The sequence below is a fragment of the Lucilia sericata genome, unplaced genomic scaffold (assembly GCF_015586225.1).
Source record: "Lucilia sericata isolate MDLA Ls3-8-SP2 unplaced genomic scaffold, ASM1558622v1 Contig000553F_arrow, whole genome shotgun sequence".
Taxonomy (NCBI): domain Eukaryota; kingdom Metazoa; phylum Arthropoda; class Insecta; order Diptera; family Calliphoridae; genus Lucilia; species Lucilia sericata.
This window is the reverse complement of record NW_023994563.1, coordinates 210,063-237,500: the sequence shown is the minus strand read 5'-3', so window position 1 is coordinate 237,500 and position 27,438 is coordinate 210,063. Positions and strand designations below refer to the sequence as shown.

The following is a 27,438-nucleotide window of genomic DNA, read 5'->3' as shown; positions in this document are numbered from 1 at the left end:
AGTAGTTAGTTAGTTAGTTAGTTAGTTAGTTAGTTAGTTAGTTAGTTAGTTAGTTAGTTAGTTAGTTAGTTAGTTAGTTAGTAGTTAGTTAGTTAGTTAGTTAGTAGTTAGTTAGTTAGTAGTTAGTTAGTTAGTTAGTTAGTTAGTTAGTTAGTTAGTTAGTTAGTTAGTTAGTAGTTAGTTAGTTAGTTAGTTAGTTAGTTAGTTAGTTAGTTAGTTAGTTAGTTAGTTAGTTAGTTAGTTAGTTAGTTAGTTAGTTAGTTAGTTAGTTAGTTAGTTAGTTAGTTAGTTAGTTAGTTAGTTAGTTAGTTAGTTAGTTAGTTAGTTAGTTAGTTAGTTAGTTAGTTAGTTAGTTAGTTAGTTAGTTAGTTAGTTAGTTAGTAGTTAGTTAGTTAGTTAGTTAGTTAGTTAGTTAGTTAGTTAGTTAGTTAGTTAGTTAGTTAGTTAGTTAGTTAGTTAGTTAGTTAGTTAGTTAGTTAGTTAGTTAGTAGTTAGTTAGTTAGTTAGTTAGTTAGTTAGTTAGTTAGTTAGTTAGTTAGTTAGTTAGTTAGTTAGTTAGTTAGTTAGTTAGTTAGTTAGTAGTTAGTTAGTTAGTTAGTAGTTAGTTAGTTAGTTAGTTAGTTAGTTAGTTAGTTAGTTAGTTAGTTAGTTAGTTAGTTAGTTAGTAGTTAGTTAGTTAGTTAGTTAGTTAGTTAGTTAGTAGTTAGTTAGTTAGTTAGTTAGTTAGTTAGTTAGTTAGTAGTTAGTTAGTTAGTTAGTTAGTTAGTTAGTTAGTTAGTTAGTTAGTTAGTTAGTTAGTTAGTTAGTTAGTTAGTTAGTTAGTTAGTTAGTTAGTTAGTTAGTTAGTTAGTTAGTTAGTTAGTTAGTTAGTTAGTTAGTTAGTTAGTTAGTTAGTTAGTTAGTAGTTAGTTAGTTAGTTAGTAGTAGTTAGTTAGTTAGTTAGTTAGTTAGTTAGTTAGTTAGTTAGTTAGTTAGTTAGTTAGTTAGTTAGTTAGTTAGTTAGTTAGTTAGTTAGTTAGTTAGTTAGTTAGTTAGTTAGTTAGTTAGTTAGTTAGTTAGTTAGTTTGCAGGGTCACCGGTTGCATCGTTTTCATTTCAAAATATTTTCCACAAATAACTAGATTTACTTTTTACTTAAAATACGAATTTTAACGATTCGATTTAGATAAAACACTAATGCTAAGTACCTAGTTTTATCACCTTATAGTAGTTAATACTATAAACTATATATGATACATACATATTTACATTTACATATATACGTACACATTTATATTTATACGTTTATATACTGCCAATGAATTTCATGTACTTTTATTACATATAAACTATATCCTCTTATTTTATACCCACTGGCCAAAAATTTGGTGTATATAATGATTTTGTCATGCTCTTTGTATCACATAGCAATATGCAACTAATATCGGTCTACGATTTCAACTAATCCCCCACTAGTGGTCCGTCCCCTGCAATATAGTTAAATCAGTCATTAATATGTTGATTAGGTTCACCATTCCAAATTCATTTGTAATTTACGATAAATCTGTTAATGCAGGGTATATAAGATTCAGCATAGCCGAATATAAAACATTAGTTTGTTTTTCCGGTTTATGAACCCTACTTTTGCAAGGATGTGTGTTCAATTATTTAAAGCTTGAAAAAAGTGATAAAATAAACTATGTGAAAAAATAAAACAAATGTTTGTTAAGAAAATACGGATTCACACCAACGAGAACAAAAAAACTAAGATTATGAAACTTTTTTTTGTGTTTCAAGGATGTCTTTAATATATGTTTGATATAGTAGTTTAATATTTTATTTACTACTTTCTATAAACTTTTCTATCCTATTAATGAGGGAGGAAAAAAGACGAAAAAGACCAACTGTTACAAATCTTTCAATGAATCGAAACATACTAAACTATTTTTATTTCTCCCCCCTGTTTGGGGTTATCCATAATAACAACAACTATAGCAGCAACAACTAAAACAATGAAGGGTTTAACGCTAGATGCAAGGGTTTTTTCTATTCTCTTTAATTTTTTGCGTGCTGAGTTTGATGTTCATTAGAATTTAGACAATAGATAAAAATATACAAATAAAATGTTAGATAGCGCTATTCACATTTGACAAATACTTAATCGAACACAAAGATAAATAAGCACAATAACTATAACATTTACTTTACTCGGGGGTTTTGGCAAAACACGCACGCACAGATAGGACTTACACAAAAAAGTATGAATGAAATAAAATGGTGTGAATGATGACCACAAGAAGAACACTTAATTATTTAATTGGTTAAATAGCTGTAAGTGCGTAAATTTGTTTGTTTTATTTGGTTTTGCCAAAAGGAAGTTTTATCTGTTAATAAGGGTTATTTTTTTTTGTTGGTTGATTGTATTGATTAATGAAGAAGTTTTAATCAGGAAAATAGGTCATAATGACAAGGTTAGAGTGTTTACTGAATTGTAGAACTATTTATATTTATAATAATTATACAGATTTTTGTTAGGAAAACGTTGATCACTTATATCGAAAATGGAAGTAGTATCAGATTAACGCTTGATCACTGAAAGAAATACTAACTAGCTAATCTAGCTATCTATCTATCTATCTATCTATCTATCTGATCTATCTATCTATCTATCTATCTATCTATCTATACTATCTATCTATCTATCTATCTATCTATTATCTATTAATCTATCTATCTATCTATCTATCTATCTATCTATCATCCTATCTTATCTATATATCTATCTATCTATCTATCTATCTATCTATCTATCTATCTATATATCTAGCTATCTATCCGATCTATCTATCTATCTATCTATCTATCTATCTATCTATCTATCTATCTATCTATCTATCTATCTATCTATCTATCTATCTATCTATCTATCTATCTATCTATATATCTATCTATCTATCTATCTATCTATCTATCTATCTATCTATCTATCTATCTATCTATCTATCTATCTATCTATCTATCTATCTATCTATCTATCTATCCATCTATCTATCTATCTATCTATCTATCTATCTATCTATCTATCTATCTATCTATCTACCTATCTATCTATCCATCTATCAATCTGTCTGTTTATCTAGAAAAAAAAAGCCCAGTATTTTAATATGTTTATGAAAAATGAGAAATTTATTACGAATTTTTTAAATTCATTTACATGCATAATTCTTTATGTTAGTGTTTTGTTATTAGTAATGCAAAACCTCTACTGATGACTCACACCATCTTCTACTTCTTTTCCAAACCAACTTTATTGAATAGTTTATCTTTGGCAATTTGAGCCATTAGACCATGAATTAATTCAATAGAAGCGCGACTGCAATCACGTGTGGCCTTTGTTAATTTGTCCTCGGTACGCTTCTCATTCACATCACCACCTAGCAGAAGAAATTTGTTATTTTTTTAAGATTTCATTAACAAATTCATCGCATTATCTTACCCGATATCAAAAAAGTACCTCTGCCCAAACTAGACTCACTTTGCTCCAACTTTTCAGACAAATCAAAGATCTGACCGGTAGTGTATTCAGTATTAGTTAACAGGCCAGAACTGCCTAAAGTATTGACCCAATATTTGTTCCACAATGAATCCAAAAGTTTACGATCTAAAGCCGATTTGAAATAACTTACTTCCAAGGGATAGTATTGTTTGCAATGAACACCAAAATCCTCAATTTTATTCAACGGTATAGTTTGGTATTCAGAGGGTTCTTCATTGGGAGCTTTGTAACCCTTGGGATAAGTGCGGAAAGCACCTAAACATACTTTGCCGGCAGAGACGGTACGTACCGGATCTACGACGATGGCCACAAAGGGTTCTTGATAGTTTTGATTAAGCATTTGTGTGGAGACATCAATGCCCGACAGCCAGCAACCATAGCCAGGATGACTGTGGTACCAGCCTATGGCATTCTCCAAACGTCCTACTTCTTTAGCCGAATCGATGTAGGCAGACATGTATTCATAGGCCTGTGACTGGGCATTTACACGTGTTTCGGTGCCCTCCACCGGCAAAGCAAAGGCATCCATGACAATCTATAAAAAAAAAACATAATAAATAAATTACATTCCTGCTACTCCATATTAGATTCACTACCCACTTACCATTGTATTATCCTCCACTTTGCCCAAAAGCAAACCCATTATTTCTAATGTACCTCCTGATCTAGCATGCATAACCATTTTTAACAATGACAAAGCAGATATCTTAATATCCTTAAAATAATGGGGATCTTTTTCCCAGGGTTTAGCATCTAAAATTTGTCTTTGCTGTTCGGCATCGTAGCGAAATATTTCATCACAAGAGGGCAAAGTTTTTATGTTATTCTCTAACTCCCAAGATTTTCTTGCCGAATCTGCATCCATTTTTTATGATTTTATAGAAGTTCAATTGAAATTTGCAAAAATAAAATTAACACAATTGTTTATGCGAAAATATTCCGGTGTTGTTTTTTTCCTAAACAGCTGTTTGAGTATCTATATGTTAAAAATGTTCGCAACGCAAGTAATTTTCATAAAAACTTGGCATTATTTTTACAACAAAATTCAAAGTTAATAATAGTTGTGTTTTTTTTCATTTTTTTCTCCTTCTGTTCAATGTACCAATTTTTGATAAAAAGTAGAAAACATACCGAGTTATAAGAGATTTTAGGTTTGATAGATTTGTTCACTCAAATGATCGATACTTTATAAAACGTTAAGCCTATTTTCTCAAAAAAAAAAAAAAAAACGGTATTTACAGAGTTGTAAGAATTTTTTTGGTTAGATCCGACATTGCGCCCAAAATATTGTCTTTTGTCCTCAAAATATCACTGATCACAGATTAATCACAATTAAATGATCGATTCTTGATAAGTGACCATAGATTAAGCTTATTTTCTTGAAAACCTCAGTATAGGTATACAGAGTTATAAGAATTTTTAGGTAAAATCGACAATTCGCCCAGAATATCAATATTAGGCAAAACTGATCATAGATTGATTTAGGTTTGATCGTCATATTCACCCAAAATAATTGTTAATTTTTGCCGGTTCTGTTTTCCGACAGCTCTTTTATTTTAATTATATGAAATTCGTTTGTAAATTTAGGTAATTTTTTTACATAGAAACTTGGCATTACTTTATATTGGAAGTATTAAAGCGGGTTATCATTATAATGTGAATGTTTGCACTATTATGACAACAGGGTTGTATTTGTCATAAAATTTATTTACATTGTACAACAATTTCATATTGTTTAGATAAAATTTAACTTAATAAGTTAATTTAGGTGATTAAAAGTAAACACTGAATATAATATAAATACCTGGTGTGTAATTTAAGGCATTTAATATTATTTTGGTTAAGGCTAAAATACAACACTGTTTATTTAAATTTTTCAAACGAACAAAACACAAAGCAACATTGCAAACAACAACAGTTGCAGCAGCAGCAACAACATAATTTACAACAAACGAGAGTTTATTATTTGCGAGAGCGCGTCCCTTTTCGTTCGCTTGAATTTTGTGTCCAGAAAAATAATAAAGGAAACGCAAAAGAAAAAAATTCCAATACAGAAAAAAATTATTTTCCATAAATATAAGTGATTTTAATTAAACTATTAACACAATTTCAAGACATAAGGAAAAGAATTTTAAACATTTAAAGCTGCCAAAAAGTAGAGAAAACAACTCGGCTTCATTGTTTGAAAGTTGGTTTTTTGCAAATGAAAAAATTAACAACCAACTTTCTATACCCAGTGAACAAAATCTTTTTTCATTGACGGCTTCCTTTTTTTTTCCTGCTTGTTAATGCGGCATCAAACACACACAAACAAATCAAAGGAGATGTGAGAAAATAAAAAACAGGAAAATATACAAAAATTAAACTAAAAAGTATAAAAAAAAAGAAAAACCTCTGGTCGTTGGGAGAAAAGGAGGAGTTAAAAAAACTGTTAAATTATTGCAAAGAAAAAAAGAAATAAACAGGAATTATTTATGCCGCTTAGTAAGAAGTGCTTGAGTGTTGTGAAATCTTTTAAAACCACTTAACACCAACATTGAAAATGTCATTGGAAGGCGCAAAATTCATCTGCCTTGATGAAGCCGGCAATCATGGTGAGATTGTCTTGGCCAAAGGCCGCAAATTTACCATGGGCTATTATGTGAGTTGTGATTTTGTTTTGGTCGACGAACGAGCCAAGGGTGTTCATTGTGAAATTGAATGTGATGCATTTGGAAGGGTAAGTTGGTATTTGAAAATATTATAATATTTGCAATTGCTAGACAATTGTTTTATTGTTTGTCTTGATATGTTGTTTTATTTGTGTATAAAGGTGCAGCTGCCTTTAATTTAGATAACATTTTGAGGCTTTCTTTTTGTATAGATTTTTCTTAAAAACAATTTTATCTACAAAAGTGCGGAGGGAATTATACCATCTTCTAATATCCTACACCGATAGCTTTTGAATAACATCCGCATTGAATATAACTATGTCCGTACGAACTTTCGTTTGTAAATCCTTTTAAAGATATCTTCCACTTTAAAAATTTCGTCATAGCATCCCCATAATAAGCAAAATTCGGAAACCCAGTTAAATTTAAAAAAACTACGAAATATTGATACCTAGAAGAAATTCAACATAAATATTATAGTAAAGCTATCATTTAAGGTCTAAATAGGATAATTATATTATAAATGTGTAGTTGGTTTCCATACACATATGTATGTAGTTGTTTTCGCCAGACTTTAATTTCATACTAGTATAATTTTTTTAATTTTCTTTTAATTTTTGTTTTTTTTTATCTTTGTCTTGTGATATATTTTTAGGTAACCATACGTAATTTATCACCCGATAAACCCATTTTAGTTAATGGTTCTACTGTTGAAATCAAACGCATTTTATTGAACAATTCGAAATTGTCAATATTGGATAAAGAATATTTATGGCAATTCCCAAAAAATTCCAGTAATGAATTTGAAGATTTACCCGTTGAAGCCGCTTCGACACCACAAAAACAAATCGGTATACCCGAACAACCGCCAAACTCTTGTCCAGATTTTAAGGTAAGAGCATTTTTTATTATATGTACATAATTTATATGAGATAGGTACTATATACATATTTTGGGACTTAATTGATGATATCTACTCAATAATATCGGTTCAATATCCAATATAATGTATTTCTTTTCATTTCAGCTTCACCGAGAATTACCCAAAAGGTTTACAGTACACAAGTAAGTACCTAAAGAAATTTTTATCTCAAAATACATTTTATAAATTTTAATCAGTTAAAAGTTCCAAAGAAAATATATATTTAAAAGTGGCATAATTGTGTTAGATGATCTAGTTCAGTTGAAGTACAGTTCTTGTTCAGTTGTAGTTCAGTTCTAGTTCAGTTCTAGTTCAGTTCTAGTTCAGTTCTAGTTCAGTTCTAGTTCAGTTCTAGTTCAGTTCTAGTTCAGTTCTAGTTCAGTTCTAGTTCAGTTCTAGTTCAGTTCTAGTTCAGTTCTAGTTCAGTTCTAGTTCAGTTCTAGTTCAGTTCTAGTTCAGTTCTAGTTCAGTTCTAGTTCAGTTCTAGTTCAGTTCTAGTTCATTTCTAGTTCATTTCTAGTTCAGTTCTAGTTCAGTTCTAGTTCAGTTCTAGTTCAGTTCTAGTTCAGTTCTAGTTCAGTTCTAGTTCAGTTCTAGTTCAGTTCTAGTTCAGTTCTAGTTCAGTTCTAGTTCAGTTCTAGTTCAGTTCTAGTTCATTTCTAGTTCAGTTTTAGTTCAGTTCTAGTTTAGTTTTATTTGATTTCTGGTTCAGTTCTAGTTGATCTGTATAATAAAGAAATTTAAAATTTTAGAAAAATTAGATTTTGACAATGTTAATTCTTAAGACTTCATTATGGAGTGAAAATATGTGCTTAAATGAAAGTTTAACTTATATATAATACACTTTAGATGCTAACAAACTTTAATCTAAAATGTTTAAAAAGTATTATTATTCCAAAAATTCTTATTTTTTATAAAAAATAAAAAAGTTTCGCCTATTGTATACAATCGGATGAAGAGGGAAACACATCAACAGATTCAAATGATGAAAACAGCAACGAAGGCGAATCATCACCACAAACAAAACAATATCAAACTAAAATTGAAACTGATATTAAAGAAAATCAAACAACAGACTCTAAAGACACAAATGCCAATACACAAGAAAAAGAACCAGAAAATCGTAATCGCAGTGTAACACCAGAGCCAAAGGAGCAACAAAATGAAAAAACCACAACCAGTGCTCTAATGGAAACACCTAAAATGAATTTAATCAATTGTACAAAAGATAAAGAGAATAAAAGTACACAAAAGAAAAATAAACAACTACTTACGATGTGCCATCAATCGGATGTTGTAATAACTTCATTTTCACCGCGTGAAACGGGTGTACGAATTGAAAAATCATTTGCGACCGTTGTAAAGCCAAAAGTGCTGGTCACTAAAACTCCCGCAACACCTAAAAGTGTTTATAGCACACCGAAAAGTGATTTGAATGAAGACGACGATGCGGCGGAGGATGAGGGTGATGAAAGAGAATTATTGACTTTTCATACGCCTTCTACATCGAAAAAGGGTAAACCAAATACTGCCTCTACAAAAGTACTTAAGAATTCCTCTATGCATTTAATCGATTTAACAACACCGAATAAATTAAGACCGGCTAGTCCGTATTTAAAATCGGCTTTGAAAGCTTCTGCCAAGAAAAAAACTACTAACGTTGATAAATCATGTGGTAAATTGTCCTCAGAAGAACAATTGGGTTTATCAGCCTTGCCTTCTACACCTGCTTTACAGGATAACAGCAACAGTCCTCTAGAAACGCCCAGTTCTGTTATAAGTGTCAGCAGTTCCACAGATACTTCGAGTATTATAGAAGTAACGAGTGATGGTTCGAATATTGGTTGTACGCCAGTCACTAGTACTGGTATGGCAACACCTGTGAAGGCTCAAACTCGAGCGGGAGCCTTTACGCCCAAACGCACTCCCCAGTCATTGATGAAACGCGCTCTCATAACAAGTGCCAAAAAACAAAACACCACACCACAAAGAAATCTTAACACTGCTACCACACCGCGCAGAGAATCCATAAATCGTATACCTTTGCGCAGTAATTTAGCTTTGTTAAGAACTCCAGTTACTCCTCAAGCTTCAGTGGGTGATAAAAGTACTTCGCAATTGCCTAGAAGGCAAAGTATGAGTACTCCCACCCGTAAAAGTATGCCTGCAAGGAGTCGTTTCGATAGCTCTCCTTCTACCAGTAATTTAGCATCACCTTCAAGCTCTAACAGAATGGCCTCACGACGTTCATCTATTAATCCCATTTCCGCAGCAAGAGCATTACCCACCTCCACACCCGTGTCAGGTTCTAGTAATAATTCTGCCTTAAGAACTCGTGCTGCCTGTAAGACCTCTCCCCTGCATAAGGTGCGCAAATCTATAGGAGGTGTACCATTATCTTCTCACATATCTAAGGCTCGTAGATCAATTGTACTGCCAGCTTCCACTTCTAAAATAACATCGATTAAGGAAAAATCACCACAACAAGTAATGAGCGATCGTCTCGTTACAAGAGCACGCAAATCTTTGTGTTTAACTCCCATATCAGCACGATCACGTAATATGGTTACTGCCGCAAAAACACCTCCACAAGCTCCCTCTAGTATTCTAAAGGCTAAAAGTACGCAATCAGAAAAAAAACCTGAGCGAAAGGCTGTATTATTTGCAGATAAACAACCGGCCGTTAGTGGTGAAGTAGATGATCTTAGTCGTACTTTTATTATTGATTCTGATGAGGAAGAAAATGCTGAAAAACCAGAGGATAATAAGCCAAAAGATGCCACATTTTCACCAGAAAAAGAAACTAAAGAAGCAGACAAGAATCAAGAACCAATAGAAATTCCAGTAGATGTAGAAGAAATTACTAGTTTAAGTAAAGAAAACAAAGAACTTGATAAAACCAGCAATGAAGAAAATTCAGCAACTACTGAAGAGAAGGAAATAGCTGTAGAAGAAACCGAAAAGGAAAAGGAAAAATCAAAATCTATTGTAACTGAAGAAAGTTTTGCTGAGATTATAAATGATTCTCAGGAAACAGAAGAACAAGAAGAAAAACGCATAACTGAAACCATTGAAATTACGGATAGTCCAAAAGAAACTTCACAAACTGAATCTCAAGAGAGTTTTACAGATGCTCTTGAAGAAATTGTGGAAGAAAATGTTAACGAAACAGAAATAAATCAAAAAGTTACTACAGAAGAACCAGCCAAAACATTAACTCAGAAAAGTGAGGAAAAGGTTGTAGACACCGGTTTCGGAGAAGAATCTATAGTGGAAATTATAGAAACTATTAACAGCGAAAATATACTCCAAGAAGAAGTTAAAAATGGAGAGGAAACTACAGAAAATGATCAAACTGAATTGAAGGAAACAAATGAAGTAAATAATGAAAATACAAATAAAAAGAAAAAAGAACTAGAAACTGAAAAAGAAGTAGTTAAACCTGAAGAAATGAAGTCACTAGAGCTGCAGGAAATTGAGGAAAAAGATGATGAACAAAAGTCCTCTATATACAAACCGATCGTAGAAGATATAACCCTGGAAGGTTCTTTAATCGAAAAAGAAACGAATGTAAGCAAACAACCATTGTACGAAGACATTACTTTGGAAGGATCTCTAATCGAAGAAAAGGTTAAAAGTGAAGAAATTAAAGTTGAAACAAGCAAAGAATCTAATGATTCTAATAAAATATTACAAACTGATGAAAGCTTAAAGGAGGAAGTAAAAAAAGATGAAGAAGAAATTGCTAATAACAACCAGGAAACAGAAAGTTTAGCACTACAAGAAAATAAAGATATTGAGGATGATAAGGATGTACTTGAATTGTCCCAAATAAACCAGAACAATAAAGAAACTTTAGAAGAAAAACCAGAGCAAAAAGTTGATAATTCTGAAATTTTGGAAAAATCGACAACCTCCAAATCTGAAGAGAAATCGCCAACGTTATTTATTGAGAAAATTGATAATGATTTAGATGATACAAGTAAATTATTAGAAGAAATCGAAGATGTTCTTAATAAATCCGATGAAATAAAACAAAAGCATCTTATTGAACTGGAAGAAGGTAAACTGGAGAGTGAAAAACCATTAACCGAAGAATTTGAAAGTGAAAAACTAACACAAGAGATAACAGAAGATGAAACAGTTGTCACTAGTAACGAAGAAAACAACGAATTACCGGAAGTTACAAACGAAACTGAATCGCAGGATGATAGTGTTGAAGAGGTTCAGCAAAGTTTAGATATAGAAACAACACAACAAGACCAAGAAGTTTGCAATCAAAATGAAAAAGAAAGTGAACAGGCTGCAGAATCTTTAAGTCAAGAAACATATAAATCTTCCAAAACAGATAAGACTGATGAAATATCTAACTTAAGTACTGAAATTGTCCCTGAAACAGAATCTCCAGTAAAAAATATTGATCTTCAAAATGAAGACCATATTGAAGATAAAAAAGAAAACACAAAAGTTTCAGAATCTCCTAAGGAAGTTTCCGAAATTGTTTTTCAAAATGAAGACAAACTTGAACATAAGGAAGAAAATTCAGAAGTTTCGGAAAGTATTATTACCGCTAAAGAAGACAATATTTCGAAAGAAGAAAGTAATCAGTTTAGTGCTCAAGAAGAGTCTGAAATTAAAGAAACTGAAAACATTGTTCAAAAAGATGAAGAAATTCGTTCCGGCGATAACATTGTCAAAGAACAAGAAGATCCACTTTTAAATGAACAAAAGACTGATTTGGATGCTCAAGAGGAGTCTTCTGAAATCAACGAAACTGATTTACTTCAAAATAAGGAGAAATCTGAAGAACAAATTCCAGATACAACATCGGCAGGAAGTAAAGATTCCGAACCTTCAAACATTGCTTCAATTGATGAAAACATGAAATTGAGTGTTTCAGAAAAGACTGAAGCTGAAGAGATAGAGATCGCAGTTCAAACTGAGGAAAAGGCTAAAGAACTTGAATCTGAAGTAGCTGGAAACATTCAAAATAATGAAAATGCTGAAGAATTTAAAGAGAACGAAGTAATTCAAAGTGAAGAAGAAAATGTTGTGTTCCAACCAAAAGAAAGTTCTCTAGATGAGGATGAGAAATCGGCTGACACTGAAATTTTGAACCAAGAAGAAGATATTGAATATCCTGAAAAGTATAAACCAAAAGTAACAGAAAACGTTGACAAACATGAGAAGTCAGAAAGTTCTAAAGCTAATGCTCCTAGCGAATGTGAGGAGTCAAAATCCTTAGAAAATATTGCTCTCCAAATGGAAGACAATACTCCCAACGAGGAAAAGACTGAATCGACTACACCAGATAAAGCTGAAGAAAACAAAGCGATCGCACAAGATTTAACTGAAGATCAAGTCACTAAATCATCTGATTGTACAGTTAAAGACACCATTAGTCATTCAGAAGCAGATGCCGAGCAAAAAAAAGCCTATAATGTTAGCGATTTAGAACAGGCAAACAAATCTGGAGAAAATACAAACGAGACTGAGAAGCCTAAAGAACTTAGTTCAATTAGCAATATTAAAAAGAAAATTGAAAATTCCTCAAGTCTTACGCCAAGACGCAGTACTAGACGTGCTTCTATGTCAGCTGAGACTACAACTCAAACAACCACAGCAACAGAGTCATCATTTACTCCCAGACGCAGTACTAGACGTGCTTCAATGTCAGCAGAAACTACTCAAACAAACTCCACTACAGAGTCATCATTTACTCCCAGACGCAGTGCTAGACGTGCCTCGATGTCAGCTGAAACCACTACCACCGCAACACCAACAAAAAGAACCACTAGACGTGCCTCTTTATCGGTGGTTAGCGAAACTACACCATTAACACCCAAAACAATAAGCAAACGTAGAGTTTCAATAGATGATGACACGGTTAAACCTAATACATCCAAAACACCACGTAAGCTGTTGGAACAGCGTATGGTTATACCAGAAGAAAACGAAGAAGTTGTAGAGTCTGTTATAGTCGAGGAAGAAGAAGAGAATGTAGAGGAAAAGAAAACTACAAAGAAACGTCGATCTTCAACTTCAAGTGAAACCAAGACTTCAAGAGCTAAAACACCACTTAAGCAATTGGAATCGGAGGAAATGTCTAAACAAGTTGTTCCTGCCAAAATAGAGGAACAAGATGAGCTAGTAGAAGTCGCTGTTACTGAGAAGTTAGTTGTGGAAACGAAGCAAAATGAGGAGATTGAAAAGCAAGTTGTAGATGATGAAAGTTTGAGCAAAGAGTCCATCGATAAAACAGTGTCGCAAGCGAATCTTGAAAACCTCTCAGATGTTACAAATTTAGCAGAAAAAGAGAAAGTTGAGGAAGCAACTGAAACAGCTGTCTCGGATGCTGTGGAAAAATCCCAGAATATTGATAACGACACCACAGAAAAGTCTGATATATTGACTTTAGCAGCAGAAAAGGAAACTTTTGAGTCAGAACAAGAACCTACAAAACATGAGTCGGTCTCGGAGGAGAAACAAGATGCTGTTGAAGATCTTATCACAACTGATGATCAAACTTTAAATGAAAATGAAGTTGCAGAGACTTTAGAAAAGGAGACTGAAGAAGCTAATTTGGCTACAGAGGAAAAGAAAGAAGAAGGATCTGTTAAGGAGCAAGGTATTTTCAAATTATATTTTATAAATTTAAGAATTTATTTATATAATAACAAAACTTTGTTTTTTAGATGATGCTCTAAACTCCAAGGAAAAGTCAAATAAGGAAATTATTGAAGAGTTACCAGAAAGTTCTAACAAAACAGATGAAGTTGATAAAGTTCACGTAGAAGGTAAGGATTTTGTAACAATGACATATTTAAATTTATAATAAAACAAATATTTTTTGTCTACTGCAGCTGATAACTCATTAGTAACTAAAGAAGTAGATAATTTGGAAAAATCCAGTATTGGCCCTGAAGTTAAAGGTAATTTGATATTAAACTTTTCGAAATTTAAAACCAAATTTAAACCAAAATTCGTTTTATTTTGTAGAAATTCTAGATTCATCAGCAGTTGCTAAGGAAGTGGATTTAAATACTAGCCAGATCACAGCAGATGAGCAGAGTGAAGATGAAATGGAAAATCTACAATTTGAAGATGATGTAGAGACAACACCTAGAAAAACAGATGTAAAACAACCAGGAATGTCTACACCTGTAACCAAAAAATCTGTAAAAATTCTAGCTGATACGCCTAAAACCCCCTTAATGGCTGGTATGCGTGATTTATTAAAAACACCAAAAGCTGAAGTACAAACTCCACGTCTGGCAGGTCTACGTGATTTAGTACGCACACCCAAAGAGCCCAAAGAAAGCGAAGAGGAAGAAATGGAAAAATTGGCGGTAGTAGCAGATTTGATAAAAACACCAAAATCCTCAAAAGAAACCATTGAAGTTTCCACACCAGCCAAAACTAAGAAACAGGTAACAATTATAGCCGATTCTCCCAAGACTCCTTTGATGTCGGGTATGCGTGAATTGCTAAAAACACCAAAAGCTGAAATGCATACTCCTCAAATGGTGGGTATACGCCATTTAGTTAAAACACCTAAAACTACAAAAGAAAATGAACAAGAGGAAGAGGAAAAATTGGCAGTGGTAGCGGAATTAGTAAAAACGCCACAAGCTAGCAAAAATGTGGAAGAATGTGTAGAGGAACTGCCTTCTAGTTCTAGGAAAAATGATAATTTACAAGGTGTTAAAGAGTTGCTAAAAACACCCAAGAGCTGTAGCACACCACGCTTTAAGGGAATGCGAGAATTAATGCAAACACCCAAAGTAACAAACACACCCATAATGGGTGGTGTAAAGGAATTGCTAGACACACCAGCTAAGCAAGAATACTCTGAAGGAGATGAGGCACTAAAGTCGGAAGATATGTCTGCAACTACAGCTAAAATTAAGGCTAGTTGTATGACACCATGTGGAGTGAAAGAATTTTTAGAATCCCCACAACCACAAGAGGTAATTGTACAACAGACCGAGATAATTGAAACAGAAGATATTCCCTGCACTACTTCAAAAACTTCTCAAGACTTGAAAGGTGTTAAAGAACTTTTGAAAACACCTAAAACCTGTAGTACACCACGCCTTAAGGGAATACGCGAATTAATGCAGACCCCCAAAATGAGTTCAACACCCATTATGGGTGGCATAAAAGAACTTATGGATTCACCAGCTGAAAAACAACATGAATTAGATAAATTCCTTAGAACACCAACAGCTAAAAACATAATGATACCCTCAATGCCTTCCAGTGCCATTATAGAGAAAAGTAGTGATTCTATAGAAATTTCCACTGAATACGATTTGAATGCCAGCCTGAATGATGGCGGTGAAACGGCTAATTTGGAAGAACTTTTCAAAACTCCCGTAGCATCACGTTTTGTTGAACGCATAACCGATTCATATTATGGTGATGATGATGCGGATCATGATGAGACTGTAGAAAAATTCGAAAAAAAACAAAATGAGTCCCTAGATGAGGCTCTCAATAAATCAGCCGAAGAGGCTTTTGATAAAATGGTGGGCCAAGAATCGCAGATACAAACTCCCATACGTAATATCTATAAACGTAAATCTTACGCTTTGCAAACACCTCAAGCGCCATCTCCTTTCTCAGCAGCAGATGTTTTATCTGATTTACCTAAAACAGATGTAGAAGAATGGATTGAGACACTAGAACAGGCTGAAGCACCCTCAATCTTAGAATGTGAAGTTAATGCTAATGAAAGTGTTAAAGAAATGGAAGAAGTTTCTCTTTTAGAACAAAGTACCACTGATTCGATTATACCCGAAACTTGTACTAAAGTTTATTTAACTGAAAAATCCTTAACAAATATAACAACTGGCTCTATAACAAAAACCCTAACAAAAGATCCTCTTTTAAGTGCCACGGCTAAATTAAAGGAAAAAGAAAGTCGTCCTCTTACTCCCATAGATGCTGAAATAAGCGGTCTTGATTTATTAGATCAAACGGTGGATTCAGTACAAGATGAACAACCCTCAATGTTAGACGAACCATTATTAGTTGAGGAACCTTCAATGTTCGAAGAACCTTTGGTAGTGAGTGACGACGACGAAGAATGTGTAGGTGATAACACACTTAATAATGCCAATGCAGAGGAAATTTCTCAAGACGAAGCTAATGATTTGTCTGAACCTTTAATGGTCAGTGATAGTGAAGATCTAAATCAATCGCAAGAAATTGAATCAAATGAAGCAGAAACTAAACAGGAATCCAACATTGATGAGAATGTACAAGAAAAATCTATGGTAGCACAAGTTTCTGATGTGTCTTTGGCCGAAGATCCTTTAGAAAGTAAAAATAAACAACAAGATGCTTCTATAATAGTTGTTGAAAAAGAAGAGGAGGATAAATCTATAATAGAAATAGAAGATGATAGCAATGCAAAAGAAGCTTCTAAAGTTGAGGATGAGCTGACAAAAGACGTAATCTCTGAAAGCGAAACTTTGGCGGAAGAAAGTTTGCTATTTGAAGAAACTCCCATGAAAGCAATGTTAACATCTGACAGTAAAAATCGAACAACTATTGAAATTTCCTCTGAGCCACAAAATGAAAGTAAGAACGATGAAGTAGCAAGAGAAACTGCTAAAAATTCCGAAGAAGAATTTGCTGAAGTAGTAGATGCAACTGAAACAGATGTTATTGAAAAGCCAGAGAAAGCTGTTAGTGAAAAGCAAGCAGATTTGGATGCTAAAGAAATTTCTATAGAGCAAACAAAAGTTGAATCTAATACATCTGAAGATATTTTCTTAGACAGCTCAGTTACTGAAATCTGTGAAGAAACGATTATAACAAATGAAGAGCAGGAAACTAAGGATGAAACTATTGAAACTAATAAAGAGAGTCTAGAAATTAAACATGAAAAATCTGCTGAAAAAGAAACCAAACAACAATTGGAACATGAGTGCCAGAATATCTTTATGGATAATTCAAACATCGATGAGTCTTTTGCTGATGAGGCTGTCAATGAAGAAAATGACGTTGAAAATGAATCTGCCATGGTTGAGGTAACTACTAAAGAAGTAATTAAAGAACGTTCTTGGAATATACCCGCTGAAGATGGAGCTGTTCTAGAAGCAACTAATGAGGAGGAAAATGTTCAAGAAAGCGAGAAAGTTCTGGAAGAGAAGTCTGGTAATAATAATGAAAATGAAGAGACACGTAAGGATGATCATATTGAAAGTGTAAAAGCAAATGATGATCAGCAACATTTCGAGGAAACTGAATCTTTAACACCCAATAAATTGGAAGAAGAAAGTTGTGAAAAAGAAAGTGAACAGGCTGAAGTAACAGCAGATAATGTGGAAGAACCATCAGATCAAGTTTCTGAGGATCTAGAAAGTTCTCAAATTTGTTCAGCTGAAGATCAACCTGAGTTGCCAAGTATAGCTGGTGCAACCTCTGTTTTACTATCCGAATCTTTAGATGAAAAACAAGCCGATGTTGTTAAGTCAGACACAACTGAAGTATTAGAGAGTTCTCAAATTGATAATACAGCTGAGGAACAAGCAGAATTGACAGAGCTACCACCTGCAATCGAATCCAAGACAAGTGAAACTTCAGCAATACAACTTGAAGATTCAGATGAAAAAGATGCTGAAGTTGTAGAATCAGATACAGCTGAAGTATTGGAGTGTTCTCATATTGATGATACAGCTGAGGAACACGCAGAATTGTCAGAATTACTACCAACAATCGAAAACAAGCCAAGTGAAACTTTAACAATCCAACCTGATTCTTCAGATGAAAAAGAAGCCGAATTTGTAATATCAGAAACAGCTAAAGTTTTAGAGAATTCTCAAATTGAGAAACAAGCGGAATTGTATGAATTATCATCTGCCAGTGAAAAAGAAACCGATGCAATTGGAGGAATTGAGGAACATTTAGAATTGTCTGAATTACCTGAAATTAAACGGAATGAAACATCTGGAATCCAATTAGAATCTTCAGAAAGTTCTCGAATTGAAGATACTACTGAAGAACAATCGGAATTGTCAGAAGTTTCTAAAGTGTCAAGTGAATCAGTACTAATACAACCTGAAGCTTCTGATGAAAAACAAGATGATGCTGAAACAGCAGACATTGTTCAGGAAATTTCTGAAGAGAGCTGTCAACCCGAGAAAATTACTAAAGATCAATCTGAGCTGATAGAGAACTCATCACAAATCAAAGTTAAGCCAAGTGAAACATCTGAAATCGAACACGAATCATCAGATGACAAACAAGTCGACAATAAACCAAATGAAACTTCAGATATTAAACAAGAATCTTCGGATAAAACACCAGGTGAAACTGTTGTTATACAACATGAATCTTCTGATGAAAAACAAGACGAAGTGAAAACAGCAGATGTTATTGAACAAATTTCTGATGAATTAGAGAGCTCTCAACTAGAAGATATTACTGATGATCACTCTGAGCTGATAGAGAAACCAACACAAACCGATAATAAGCCAATTGATACATCTAAAATAGAACTTGAACAAGTCGACGATAAACCAACTGAAACTTTAGAAATTGAAGAAAAAATAGAAGTTGAATCTGTTGTTAAACAATCTAATTCCTCGGATGGAAAACAAGACGAAGTGGAAACAGTTTCTCATGAATTAGAGTGCTCTCAGCTAGAGGATCTTACAAAGGATCAATCTGAGCTGATAGAGAAACCACCACAAACGGATAAGCCAAGTGAAACATCTGAAATCGAACTTGAACAAGTCGACGATAAACCAGTTGAAACTTTAGAAATTAAAGAAGAATCATCGGATGAAACTCCAGGAGAAACTTCGGCTAATCTACAGGAACCTTTAGAAACATCGGAAGAAATAGTTGAACAAAGTAACGACGATAAATTATCTAAAACTTCTGAGGAAAGCTCAAAAGATAATGAAGAATTGAAACAGACTATTTCTCCAATACCAACTGAAGTCATTGAAGAGAATCCACAGGATTCTTCCTCAACAGATAAAACTTCAACTGAAGATAAGGAATCTTACGAAGTTCCTCAGTCGATAGCTGATTTCCAAGAAGACACAACATTAGCACTTGTAAAAGAAGAATCAACCACTCAAAACCTTGAAGCAACATCTATTGAATCCAAAGAAGCTGATTCATCTGAAATCATCGGCGATAAACCAGTTTCATATCCCAAAGACGAAACTGAAACTGATATTCCATCTGAAGCGACTGTATCTTCTCAATCTGATCAAAAAGAATTGTCTGCCGCAACAGAATCTGAAGAAAACAATTCAACAAAGTCTGAAGAATCACCTAAATCTAGTGAAAATATTACCGAAGCTAAAGTAACATCTAAACCGGTGGAAATTTCAGAAGATAAACAATCTTTAGGATCTAAAGAAGAGATTGCAACCTTTTCAACAGAGAAACTTCAACCAATCGAAGCTGAAAACCCTTCTTTAATAGAGGAAGAAGATTCAACAAAAGCAAGCGAAAATCTTCCTAAAGAAACACAAAATGAATCTACAAAAGAATTAAAGAAATCTGAATCTTTAGAGAGAACTGAGAAACTAACCGAATCCACTTCTGAAATAAAAGATTCTCAAGAAGAATCTACGAAACCATCAGAAATTGTAAAATCTTATAATTTTGAAATAAAAATAAACGATATGGATCATAAAAGTGAAAAAGAAACTGAAAAGGAAACTGTTGAAGCTAAATCGGAAAAACCAACAACCAGCCTGCGTAAACGTAAAGGTTCACAGACTACAGAAAGTTCTAAAGCCGATTCAGAGTTGCCCTCTACTAGACGTACCAAGAAAAATACAAAAACAGAAGAGAACACAACACAAATAGAAAATGAAGCTACAATGACTGTTGATGAAACCGCTGAAGAGCTAAATGAACAAAAATCTGAAGAAACTGCAGTGGAATCGAAGGAAACCGCGAAACATGCGATCGTAGAAGTCTCTGAGGAAGTTGATGGTAAAATCGCCGAAGTCAGTTCAACTAAAACTAGTCGTAGAAAACGTACAGTGTCGGAAAGCAGTCAAGATTCAACACAAGGAGAAGAAGGTCACTCTAGATCACGCAGAGATAGGCGTAAAATCATTAAAAAACAAAGTGAAGAAAAACTCCAACAAGTTGAAGAAGAACCACAAATTTCCAAGTCGTCTCAAGTAGTGGACGAAAAACCTAAACGGAAACGTACTACATCTGAATCAAGTCAAGGCTCAGTTAAAGATGAGGATAGTCATACACGTAGAGGTCGTCGTAAAGTACAAAAACCTCCTGTGGAAGAAACAGTTGTAGAACAAAAAGAAGAATGTGAAGAGCTTGCTGTAGAACAAAAAGAATATGTTACAAAACCTGAAGAAGAACATCAGAAAGAAGACAAAATGGAACAACTAAATTCAAGAACTACCGAAGAACTTGTAACTGAGACTGAAAATGAAGTCGAAAAAGTTACAGATAAGGAAGATGAACAAGTTATAGAGATTTCTACTGAAAAGCAGGAATCATCTTCAGAAGCAGTTATTACAGAAGAAATAGAAGCTTCATCAACGAAAGAAACACAACTAGAGGAAATAACTTCTGAACTTCCAAAATCAGTTGAAATCAATAACGAAGAAATCGTTGCCGAATTAGAAAACGAGGCCCCAAGTGATGAAGACCAAAAAACTGAAGAAATTGAAGATGATAAAACGGATCAAGATACACTATCCGAAGAAACCATTCCGCCTGTTTTAGAGAAGCAACAACAATCTGAAGAAGCAATTGAAAATTTGCCGCCCACAGTAGACTCTTCTTCAGACATTACAGAAGAATCTGCCGAAGAAAGTAAACCTACAATTTCTGAAAATAAAAAAAATTCAGTATCCGCAGGTGACAGCAATTTGAAGACCATTGAACTACAGGAAACTCAAAACGATGAAGTCATATCAAGCGAAGCCACATGTTTGTCAAATGATGTATTCGAACACAAGTTGTCAGATATTATTGAATTGCCGGAACCTGAAGAAGTTACAGAAACTGTAGAAGATGATAAAGAAATGGTCATCTCCGTTGAAGAACCTAAAGAGCAACCTATTCACCACCCTACCGTAACCGAAACTGTACAAGAAGTTGAAGAAATGGCTGTTACTGTAGAAGAACCTAAAGAGCAATCAATTTCCGAACCTAAAGAAATTACCGAAACTGTACAAGAAGTTGAAGAAATGGCTGTTACTGTGGATGAACCTAAAGAGCAGCCAATCAAACGGGGACGCCGAAAACCAACTGTATCAGAATCGAGTCAAGGATCAGTACACGAAGACGACAATTCGCGTTCTAGAAAGACACGTCGTAAGGTACAAAAGACTCCTGTAGAAGAAGCTGTAGTAGAGGAGATAATAGATACGGAAGAAGTGGCGACAACTACAATCTTAAGCAATAAGGATGAAATTATATTTACTGGCGACAAAGAAGAAACAAAGCAAGCAGAAGTTGAATCAAAATTATCCGTTGAAATAGAACAAAATGAACCAGGAGATAACCAATATAAACACGAGCAAACTGTTGATGTTCAATGTGTGACATTAGAAGATGTTAAAGAGCATACGAATAAACGGGGTCGTCGCAAACCGACGGTATCAGAATCAAGTCAAGGTTCAGTTCATGAAGAAGATACAAAGCATTCACGTAAAGGTCGTCGTAAAGTACAAAAGACTCCTGTGGAAGAGATAGTGCCAGAAGAAAACGAAGAACAGATTACTAGCCAGCTGGAAACAGCTACCGCTACTATAAAAGAAACGGAGGATGTTCTGGGTCAGGCAGAAATAATAGAACATTCAGCCGATTTAAATAAGGAAACTAAAGAAAACTTTAACGAAAACTGTGAAACCGAAGCTGCTACTATTACTCTTCCGGAAGTTCCGGTAGAATCGACAAACATGGAGAAAAACTCAGAACAAGAAGAAATTAAAGAATATTCACAAGAATTACTCGAAATGGAGGTAGGCCTAGAAGAAACCCAAGTAAAACAAACTCATGTTGAACATGACGATATTAAAGAACATAGTGTTAAACGAGGTCGACGTAAACGTGATTTACCCGAAAGTCTTCCCGAAGAACCAACTACCAGCCGCAGAGGTCGTCGTAAGATTCCAGCTGCAACTATAGAGGAAAAATCCGTAGAAGCTGCCACGGAACTCGAAAATATCTCAAACGAAGTTGAAGTGGTGACTGCAACCGAATCAACTAAAGTCGAAGATGTTCCTGTTGTAGCTACAGTCAATGTTGACCTGACAGTAAAAGAAAACGCGATTGAAAGCCGTGAACATCCTCAAGAGAAACTTAACGTAGAAAGTGTCAAACCAGAGAAACAAGTAGAGGCTCCTACGAAACAAGCTGCCAAACGTGGGGGAAGACGTAAAATAGATGCACAGGAAATCCCAGCTGCAGAAGATAAACCTATAGAAACAATAGAGGAACATAAAACTAACGAAGTTGAAGTGGTTGCTGAAACCAAATCAGTTAAAATTGGTGATGTTCCACATGAAGAAATAGTCGTGTTGGAGAGCAGTGAACAGCCTCCAGAGAAAGTTAATGAGGAAAGTATCAAACCAGAGATACAAGTCGATGCTTCTACGAAACAAACTGCCAAACGTGGAGTAGGACGTAAAGTAGGTGTGGAAGATGTTTCAGTCGAAACTTCTACAAAAGTGGAGGAATCTGTTGCCAGCGCTGTAATACCAACAGTAGATAAACATGTTGAGGAATCGAATGAAGAAATAGTGAAACCAGAAGAAGTTGAACAAGTTGAAGCCATCACGAAAACTGCCAAACGTGGAGGTCGACGTAATGTAGATATAGAGGAAGTTCCAGTCGAAACTAGCGTAGAGAAACATGTTGAAGAAACAAATGAAGAGATTAAGAAATCACAAGAAGCTGAACATGTTGAAACCTCCACTAAAACATCTCATGCGACAAGACGCGGTGGTAAACATAAAGCTGCAGCTTCCGAAACCTTTACTGAAGATGTTTCTAAAGCGCGCAGTGCAAGCCGAAACCGTAAAACTCCCGCAGAGCATCCTACTTCTGAATCAGAACTACCAGCTGCGAGTGAAAAACAAACAGAAATGCCCACAGTCTCTCCTGAAATTGCAAAAGGACGCAGTGCAAGTCGAAACAGAAAAACACCTGTTGAACACCCTAATACTTCTGACAACCAAGAAGATCATGCTGAAGTATCTAAAGGCCGTACAACAAGTCGAAACCGCAAAACACCTGTAGAACAGCCAATGACTTCTAATAAGCTAGAAGAACCAATAGAATCTGTAAAAGATGTTGAAGAAATTGCAGTAGTTGGTGAAGTTCTTGAAAGCCATGTTGATGCAAATGTTGTGATCATAGATGAAAGTACTGATGAAGAAAATGAAAAGAAACAGGAAGATACCTCCCTTAAGAAACGTCCGAAACGTACGCGTACTACTTCCGAAACGAATCAAGACACTGTTGTTGATGAAAAGCCCACCAAGAGACGGGCCAGACATCAAGTGACTGAAATTAAAGATAATACTGAAGAGAAAAAGCCAGAAGTTGTTGAAGAATTTCAAACTGATAAAGATGTTGTCGAGAAACCTCAAAAGTCTACACGAAGACGAGGTGCAGCAGCCTCACACCAAGTACAAGAAGAAGAACATCATTCAACTAAATCTAGAAGAAAAGCTACTAGACATAATGAAAGTGATGAACATCAATCACATACTGAACACACCGAGGAGCAAACAAAGTCAGCGGAAGAAAGACCCTTGTCCGAAGTAAAGATAACTGAAGTTAATCTTGAACCCGAACATCAGCATGCTGTTCCTCAAGAAGAAAATCAAAAAGACGTTAAACTTCGAAAAGGTCGTAGAAAAGCTGCAGCTGACGTGGTGGAACATCAACAAGACGAAGAGGAACATGAAACATTGGCGTCTGTAAAGAGAAAGGCTGTTGTTAAAGATATTGAACATGATCACGAAGTGCAGAGTGCTTTATCTAGCAAGAGGAGAGGAGTGGGAAAGAAAAATCGCCATGTAGAAGAACATGTAGTCGATGAAGAAGAATCCACTACTAAGAACCAACACGAACACGGTAAAGAGGAAGATCATAGTTCACTAATGGTTATCGAAACTAGCGAGACAACAAGTACTCGACGTCATGTTGGTAGAAAGAAACATGATCATGATGAGCCGGCTATAGAAAAACATGACACTGAAGAAGAATCAAAACACGTTCAAAGTAATGATACTACAAATAAACGTCGTCATGTTGTTAGGAAGAAATCTGAACATGAAGAAGGGGTTCCAGAAAAACATGACACCGAGGAGGAATCGATACATATTGAAAGTAGTGACACCTCACACAAACGCCGTCATGTGGGTAGAAAGAAACTTGAACATGAAGCCGAACATGGTGATCATGACACTGAAACTGAACACCCACAAGAAGAAGCTAAGAAAGGTCGGACAAGAAGAAAGAAAGTTGACTATACCGAAGAACCCGATCAGCCAACAACTTCACACTCACCTGAAACAAAACACAGAGGTCGAAAGCGTAAAGAGTCGCATACAGATACTCAAGAACCTGTCGCGAACGCAAAGGAGCACATTGAGGAGAAATCAACTAAGGACCCTGAAACAATAGTTGTTAATCCAAGTGCAGAACTACAAACGCCACAACGTGCTGCTCCCACTGCAAGAAAAGGCCGAAAGGTTTCTACTATTGAGCACATAACAGCGGAATCGCAAGAACTGGCTGATGATACACCAGGTAGAAGAGCACGCAATGTACCACAGCGCAGAGCAGCTACGGCATATCACAATTATGATGAAACTTCCGATAGTGAAGTAACAACTAAAACAAAAAAGAAAACAGACTCACCACGCAAATCCCTAGAAGTTGCAAAAACATCACCCACGGCCATCATTACAACGGCACCCATTATCGATAACTCACCATCGCCTTCAACGACAACAGCAACTACAACAGCTAGAGGTCGCACACGAAAACCAACCGCTAAAGTTCAACAATTCCTAGAGGAAGAACGTGCCAAAGCGGAAACACCCAAGAAAAGAGGTTTGTTGGCATCGGCAGCTGCTGTTGCAGATGCAGGTACGCCACAACGTACGCCAGCTAGACGTGGACGTAAGGCTTCCACTATTGAAACTGAAGTCGAAGGAACACCTCAAGCTAGCAAGGGCGGACGGGGAGGAAGAGGTAAACAAGCAGCGGTTGCTCAAACTAAAGAGGAAACAGAAACCACTGTTGCAGTTGTAGAAGAAAAAGAAGTTGAGTTACACACCACACCGCCTCCAGCTCATGCTCCTGTTAAAGGACGTCGTGGAGGACGTAAAGCTAAAATAACTGAAGAAGAACCTAATGCTAATAGCGATGAACCACCAGCTAAGAAATCTTTGGAATTGGAAAGCGAAAAACAGGATTCTTCTCCTGCAGTTGAGGCGCCAACACCACCCACTCGCACAGCGGGTAGACGTAATGCAGCTGCCGCAGCTAAAGCCAGAATTGAAGAAGATGCTTTAGCGGCTGCCGCCATTGATCCACCTAAAAGGTCAAGGGCCAAAAAGGCTCCAACAAAAGCAGCAACTCCTATAGTGGCCACACCTGAAACAGATGCCCACAGTTCTGAGTTGGAAGAAGAAAAAGTAGCTAAAAACAAAAATTCTCCCCTAAAACGAGAACACAGATTAACTTCTGCCTCTACGATAGAAGGAGCTGATGATACAGAAGATGATCATGACAAAACGGAAACGGCAGATAAACCAGCCAACAAAAGAGTACGTAAAGCGGCGACAACAACTACTACAACGGAAACAACCGAAGTACCAGTAAAAAAAAGCCGCAAAGCTAAAGCGGTAGAGGAAGTAGCTGAGAACGCCGATACTCCTGGTGCAGAGGCAAAAGTCACACGTGGTAGAGGGAGAGGCCGTAGAAATGTACATTTCGATGAACATCAAGAGGCTGAAGCTAGTACTTCCACCCAACAACAACAACTAACAACCAATATAGAACCAACGTCAGTCGAAACACCAGAGCCGGTTAAAAGAGGAACGCGCACTCGACGCAAATAATTTTAATATTTCTCTTTCTACTATCTCTCTCACACACACACACACTCTTTCCATTCAAGCGAATTTTAGTTCTTTTTTTAGTTATATGTTCAGAAATATTTATAAACTTGTCTTTTTTTTTCAACTTACATATATATTTTTATTTTAAGATTTGGAGCATAACTTTTTTGGTAGGAGTATGTTTTATGTTGAATTTTTTCTTTGTGTATAACTTATGAAAAACTCCACTTCAAAAGTAAATTTGACTCCTGGAAAAAATATATAAATTATCTTTTATGCGTTACTTTGTTGTTTAATTGTTTTAATATTATTAAAATACACACTTTATACGATTTCTTTTTTTTATATTATTATTAGAGAAAAAATCTATTTTTCAAAAAAATGTTTATCTTTTTTAATGGAAAAAAACAATGTTTCTTTGTAATAATATGATATAATATAATTTAGCTTATAACTTTTATGTAACAACTTACAAACAGAAAAATATATATAGAAATATAAATAATAAATGTAAAAAAAAAAATTAAAAAAAAAAGTAAATAAAATCTAAATTAAAATTGTTTTTTAAGGGGGGCGTAGGTGGTTAATTCATTAATTCATTTGCATTCTTAAGTAACAATGATAAGAGAAATATTGAAATTTTATCAATATTTGATCAAGTTTTCTATGTTCAAAAAATTTCGAATATGGAATTTTTGCACAAAAATTAGAAAAATTTCCAATGTTTGTTAAAATTGTTAATATATACATGAAATCTAAACTTTTTAAATCATTTACGAACATTCAAAATTAATTTCGAAAATTCGAACTGTATTCGAAATTCCAAAAATTATTGAAAATATTATTTTTGCATTCTTAAGCAACAATAATAAGACAAATTTTGAAATTTTATCAATATTTTATAAAGGTTTGTTTGTATGTTCGAAAAATTTCGAACATTTAATTTTTGCACAAAAATTAGAAAAATTTCGAAAGTTTGTAAAAATTCTTAATATATATGTACATGAAATCTAAACTTTTTAATCCATTTTCGAACATTCAAAATTAATTTCGAAAACTCGAACTTAAGTTCGAAATTCCAAAAATTATTGAAAATATTATTTTTACATTCTTAAGCAACAATAATAAAAGAAATTTTGAAATTTTATCAATATTTTATAAAGTTTTGTATGTTCGAAAAATTTCGAACATTTAACTTTTGCACAAAAATTAGAAAAATTTCGAATGTTT

The 27,438-nt window shown here is 34.5% G+C and overlaps 2 protein-coding genes across 2 annotated transcripts; one reads left to right on the top strand and one right to left on the bottom strand.

The window, feature by feature from the left end:
* Window positions 1–3,136: 3,136 nt before the first annotated feature.
* Window positions 3,137–4,525, bottom strand: LOC119606132 (COP9 signalosome complex subunit 5). The gene is made up of 3 exons (XM_037959526.1): window positions 4,140–4,525; window positions 3,476–4,070; window positions 3,137–3,413 (listed from the first exon to the last, which is right to left on the bottom strand). Exons 1-3 carry the CDS (start codon window positions 4,398–4,400, stop codon window positions 3,265–3,267), a joined length of 1,005 nt encoding a protein of 334 aa, XP_037815454.1. The 5' UTR covers window positions 4,401–4,525; the 3' UTR covers window positions 3,137–3,264.
* Window positions 4,526–5,364: 839 nt separating this feature from the next.
* On the top strand, window positions 5,365–26,713 carry LOC119606121 (titin). The gene is made up of 7 exons (XM_037959510.1): window positions 5,365–6,254; window positions 6,842–7,078; window positions 7,214–7,251; window positions 8,038–13,736; window positions 13,804–13,905; window positions 13,972–14,040; window positions 14,108–26,713. Exons 1-7 carry the CDS (start codon window positions 6,078–6,080, stop codon window positions 26,206–26,208), a joined length of 18,423 nt encoding a protein of 6,140 aa, XP_037815438.1. The 5' UTR covers window positions 5,365–6,077; the 3' UTR covers window positions 26,209–26,713.
* Window positions 26,714–27,438: the final 725 nt, after the last annotated feature.

Excerpts from the sequence above, each read along its gene's own strand:
- LOC119606132 (XM_037959526.1), bottom strand. The coding sequence starts at position 4,400 with ATGGATGCAGATTCGGCAAGAAAATCTTGGGAGTTAGAGAATAACATA. Across the intron at positions 4,071-4,139 it reads AAGTGGAGGATAATACAATG|ATTGTCATGGATGCCTTTGC; the intron begins GTAAGTGGGTAG and ends TTTTTTTTATAG. Across the intron at positions 3,414-3,475 it reads AGGTACTTTTTTGATATCGG|GTGGTGATGTGAATGAGAAG; the intron begins GTAAGATAATGC and ends TTCTTCTGCTAG.
- LOC119606121 (XM_037959510.1), top strand. The coding sequence starts at position 6,078 with ATGTCATTGGAAGGCGCAAAATTCATCTGCCTTGATGAAGCCGGCAAT. Across the intron at positions 7,252-8,037 it reads AAAAGGTTTACAGTACACAA|TTTCGCCTATTGTATACAAT; the intron begins GTAAGTACCTAA and ends AAAATAAAAAAG. Across the intron at positions 14,041-14,107 it reads TATTGGCCCTGAAGTTAAAG|AAATTCTAGATTCATCAGCA; the intron begins GTAATTTGATAT and ends TTTATTTTGTAG.